This window comes from Aplysia californica, unplaced genomic scaffold (assembly GCF_000002075.1).
Source record: "Aplysia californica isolate F4 #8 unplaced genomic scaffold, AplCal3.0 scaffold00010, whole genome shotgun sequence".
In the NCBI taxonomy this organism is placed as follows: domain Eukaryota; kingdom Metazoa; phylum Mollusca; class Gastropoda; order Aplysiida; family Aplysiidae; genus Aplysia; species Aplysia californica.
Genome location: NW_004797280.1, coordinates 280,389 through 285,285, shown reverse-complemented (window position 1 = coordinate 285,285; position 4,897 = coordinate 280,389). Strand labels below are relative to the sequence as shown.

The 4,897-nt window shown below is 45.4% G+C and overlaps 1 protein-coding gene across 1 annotated transcript; it reads left to right on the top strand.

The window, feature by feature from the left end:
* Positions 1–623: 623 nt before the first annotated feature.
* Positions 624–4,551, top strand: LOC101863226 (potassium voltage-gated channel protein Shaker-like). The gene has a single exon (XM_005089856.3). The coding sequence runs from the start codon at positions 2,060–2,062 to the stop codon at positions 3,392–3,394; it is 1,335 nt and encodes a 444-aa protein (XP_005089913.1). The 5' UTR covers positions 624–2,059; the 3' UTR covers positions 3,395–4,551.
* Positions 4,552–4,897: the final 346 nt, after the last annotated feature.

Genomic DNA, 4,897 nt, shown 5'->3' with positions numbered 1-4,897 from the left:
GTGATTGATTTCTTGCACTAGACAACGTTTCAAGTGTTTTCTTTGAGGTCTTAAACAATATGAACCCGCTCATTTGATCTTCCATAATGCGTTCGTGGGGGGTTTCAATTAATGTGAATGGATTGATAAAGTTTGTATTGTTCTTTTATTACACATTAGACGAGGACAGATCGAAGACAGAACAGTTTCCAATCCGACAGAACTATGGCTATGTGGCAGATTAACTCTTTCAGCACCTTGCATCGATACACCACTCCCAGCCTCCTTTATATCGTCCTCTGAACGCGTCTTAAATTAAGAGAGAGAGAGAGAGAGAGAGAGAGAGAGAGAGAGAGAGAGAGAGAGAGAAAGAGAGCGAGAGAGAGAGAGAGAGAGAGAGAGAGAGAGAGAGAAAAGAGAAAGAGAGAGGGGGAGGGGAGAGGGTGGAAGAGAGAACGTGTGTGAGTGTGTGTATGTTTATACGATTAAACGTTATGTCTTCATTTGTTTTGGACAACTTAACCTTTGCTTTTTTCAGTAATCTGATTTGCTGATAAAACTTGCAAACAGCCATGTGTTCTCTTTGTAACTTCTTCTCTGCTGGCTTGAGGTAAAGATTTCCTGTTTTGACTGTCTACAGATGCTGAGTGCGTCACAAGATCGACGCGAGTGTGGGAGTGCTGACGTCATCGGGGAAAAACAGGACCATGATCTATTGGCACAGCAGCGAGGCCTCTTCCGACGTCAAAAGTAGGTCATCCTATAAATACACAACAGGATAGCCACTTCGGGGACACGAACTTCCGGTGCCTTCCTGCTCTGTCTTCGTCGGCCTTGAATTTAACTCAGTTCCCACTGTGGACTCTCCCCCCTCCCCTGTCTCCCCCAAACCGGTCAAAAAACCACCACCACCACCAAAAAGGGCACGAGAGAGCGTGGAAATCGACCGCTTCATCCCCTCAGTGGAGCCCTCTTCAGCCCCCCCCCCCTCCCGCTATCCCCCCTGGATATCAAAATACGCTCTAGGATAGACAAACGGGCGTTCAGCCGGCTGCAGGGCGTGCGACCATCTCGTTCGAAAAAGAAATCTCTCTCTTGGTCTGTTTCAGCACGCCTGGAGGATAGGGTGACCGCTGCAATGAGAAGAAAAGAAACAGGGCCACAGAAGATGAGGAGGAAAAGAGAAGCGTTACAGAGCGCGCCTTGTTATAAGGCCATGCGTGCTTTGGAGCCAGAGCTCCCGCGTTAGTGTGAGCGTGATGTGTGCGGACGTGTGTGTACGTGTGTGTACTCTGATCGAACCTCGGTTCCAGTGTGTTGACGAAGCGTGGAGGGATAACCCCGAGCTGTTAGTAGCTTACCCTCAGTAATAGAAGACAAAGACTGAACCTCTGAAACATCCATATTCCGCAGACACGCCAGTAATAGAGTTACTCATTCCAGGACGTGCTCACCATCGGCTCGTGTCTCAAGCACGAGATTCCATGCCCCTGGAGACTCATGATGCACACGTTCCTCTTGTGGCATTCATTAAGAAGTTACGAACAGGAACTGTAAATGGGTTACCTTAAGGGATAGGGAAACAATAAAACACAGAGACTCTTTTCATTTCCGTGAGAGACTGTCTTAAGAGATATATTATTGAAGAGGTATTACAAACTTGTCCCTGTTTTTAACGTGGGTAATTTTGGAGAAAGTCCTCACAACCATTTGAAAAAATAGTCACTTTCCACAGTGTACAAAGTAGTTCAAGCCCACGCTACATTGTTTCCTTCATAAAAAGCACCTGGGAATTAGAAAAGAATAGCGCAGTTTTGTCAAAACTGGGCATATCGAGATCTGATAGCCAACCACAGTGTTACGAATTTGACGAGCATATGAACTTTGAATGTTAAAATCCAATTGGCCTCCTGTTTGTTCCTGTCTCTTTCAGAATGTTTTCTTTCAGGCCGAGTTAGGTCATCAAATCCTTTCAATATAACATTCCCTGTATTTGATTGACCACTTAGCGTCAACAATAAGTAAAGCTATCTATCTTTGATAAGTATACAAGCAGTTGTATCAAGGGAGTTAACACATCATGGCTGTGGTATCACTATTGAACCAAGCTCCGTACAGGAGAACCTACAGCAGTCGTGAGCGACTCAACGCTGCCGAAGCTTTAGACGGCAGTGACCTCTGGCTTCATCAGAGTGACCATCAGAGACCAGGGTCCAGCAAGGCCCGTAATCGGCGTCGTTGCGTCACTCGTGAGGGCGAGTTGCTGCCCTTGAGACACACATGCCAGCTCAGTACATGCGAGCGCATTACAATCAACGTGAGTGGCAAATACTTCGAGACTTGGCGAAAAACTTTGGAAGATCATCCGGATACTTTGTTAGGAGATCCGGATAAAAGGAGCAAGTATTACGACAAGCACAAAGACGAGTACTTCTTCGACAGACATCGACCCACCTTCGACGCTATATTCGAATACTACCTCTACGGAGGTGGGTTAAAGAGACCTCGGCCTGTGCCCGACGATATCTTCCTGTCGGAACTTGATTTTTTCGAGATTGAACGCTGTGTTGTTGAGGATTACCGCCGAGGTGAGGGATATATCAGTGAGAATATCGTGTTACCCGAACGAGGCTTTAAACGAAGAGTTTGGATGATGATGGAGTATCCAGAAACCTCACTTTGTGCTTACATCATCGCCATCATTTCTGTGCTGATTACTGTGGCGTCAATAGCGCTCTTCTGTGTGGAGACGCTAGAGGGGTTAGATTCAAAGCACTGCGTCCAGGGCAAATCGCCCAACTGGGTAGATCCTTTCTTCCTGGTGGAGACCATCTGCTCCGCCTGGTTCACCTTTGAGCTCATCATCCGTTTCCTCTCCTGTCCCAGCAAAGTGACCTTCTTCAAAGACTTTAAGAATTTAGTGGACGTGACGGCTGTAGTGCCGTACTACGTGACCTTATTCAACGTCTTGTCCACCATGACTTGTGAAAGCGCCAAATCCTCCGCCTCCCTCGCCTTCCTTCGTGTGTTCCGTCTGGTGCGGATATTCAAACTGACCAAACACTCGGCCGGCCTCCAGGTGTTGGTACTGACCTTCAAGGCCAGCGTGGAGGGTTTGTGTTTGTTCCTCGTTGCCCTCACCGTCTGCATCCTCGTCTTCTCCAGCGCCGTCTACTTCGCCGAGATAGGCATAGAGGGTTCAATGATCCACAGTATACCGGACGGCTTCTGGTGGGCAATCATTACCATGACAACGGTAGGTTATGGAGAAGTGGTGCCCGTCGGGCCACTGGGGAAGCTCATAGGTATGATGTGCGCTATAGCTGGGGTCTTGACCCTAGCCATCCCTGTGCCCATCATCACAGAAAATTTCAACAAATTTTACTCGCACAAGACTGGAAGAGGAAGAATCTGAGAAATGTGAGCTGTCTTTGATTTCGTCTTCGAGCTTTGCGTATTGTGTGAAAGAGAGTCTAAATCCATCAAGTATACGGCTGAGTGCATTTTCAAAGGAGTAGCTGTTGTCAGAATGACCAGGTGGCTGGAGCAGAATTCATAACGAAGAGAATGATAGAGTTTGTTTCATTTTTCCTATGCGCTGAGTTTCCTGCCTACTTAGGTTAAAGGAGCAGCTTCATCACGGCTGGGTACGGCGACTTGCCAAAGTGCTTTACGGATTTAGGCAATGTTTCACGGTGTTTCTGTTCTACTCGACTTCGTGAAGTTGGACTCGTAAAGGCTTTCTTTTTTTGATGGAATCTATGCTGAGACTGCATCTCTGGTTTCTATTTTCTTTAGGCTAAACACGGATGTTCCGTGCAATTTGAGGGGAAAGATTGTGATCTCAAGTAAGTTGTGATTTTAATCCTGTTTTGTAAAAACGACAATTGTATTACGTACTCGTAATATTACCAAGAGTATAGATTGTTGAGTATGTAATTGTCATTAAGGTAAAAATAGGCAAGGAAAACTTAATTGACTGTGAACAGTTTCAACTAAAATCATGTCTATACATTTGATAAGCAAAACAGAAGGAACCGCTCCTTTAATTCTTCTCGGCTTCTCTTGTTCTTTACACGGTCACAATTTCTTTCACACCCTTTCAAATCCTTCCCCACAAGAGTGATGTTTCCGCTCGCGAAATGGGTTGTTCTATGTCTCTTAGGATGTGAAATTATACTCTCAAACTTTGCTCTTTATTACTCACATTATTTATTTTTTTTAATGTTTTGTCTTTGAGGTACGCTTTTTTAAAATCTCATCTTTTTCTTTTTAATGTATGAAACCTCCACAATACCAGCGGATTATTCGAGGACTCAGACATTTCTCACACAACGAAGTCTTCAGCCAGTCAGAAAGGATCAAGTCACGATGTTGTGTTTAAAGACAATTCCACGGGAAAAGCTTTGGGGAGAGTTACCAAGGAAAACACCAAGGGGAAAACCCAAATCGAAGCACGCAGCAAGCTTTCATAGCTATTGGAATCGGCTGAGTACATGTCTTTGAATTTTTATCTCTCCGGAAGAAAAGCTCATCGATACTCGGAAGGTCACGTAGCGATAGTGGAGAAAATGAAGATGAAGGGGAAAAAACGAGGTGGTTAGACGAGAAACTAGTGGATCTAATTTTAGAGGAAAGACTACGCTCAACTGCCGCCATTACATTAAGTACTATTGACAGTCACGCCGCCCACCGCAACCACATTCCTCTCTCTCCTCATACAGACTATTTGATTTACTTATCTTCCTAATCCATTTGTGGTATTTTCTCTCTGCCTCCCCTCTGTCTGTTTCTGTCTCTGTTTCTCTCTCTCTCTTTCTCTCTCTCTCTATCTTTCTCTCTGTCTGTCTCTCTCTCTGACTGTCTCTCTCTCCCTCTCTCTGTCTGTCTGTCTCTCTCTCTCTCTCTCTCTATCTCT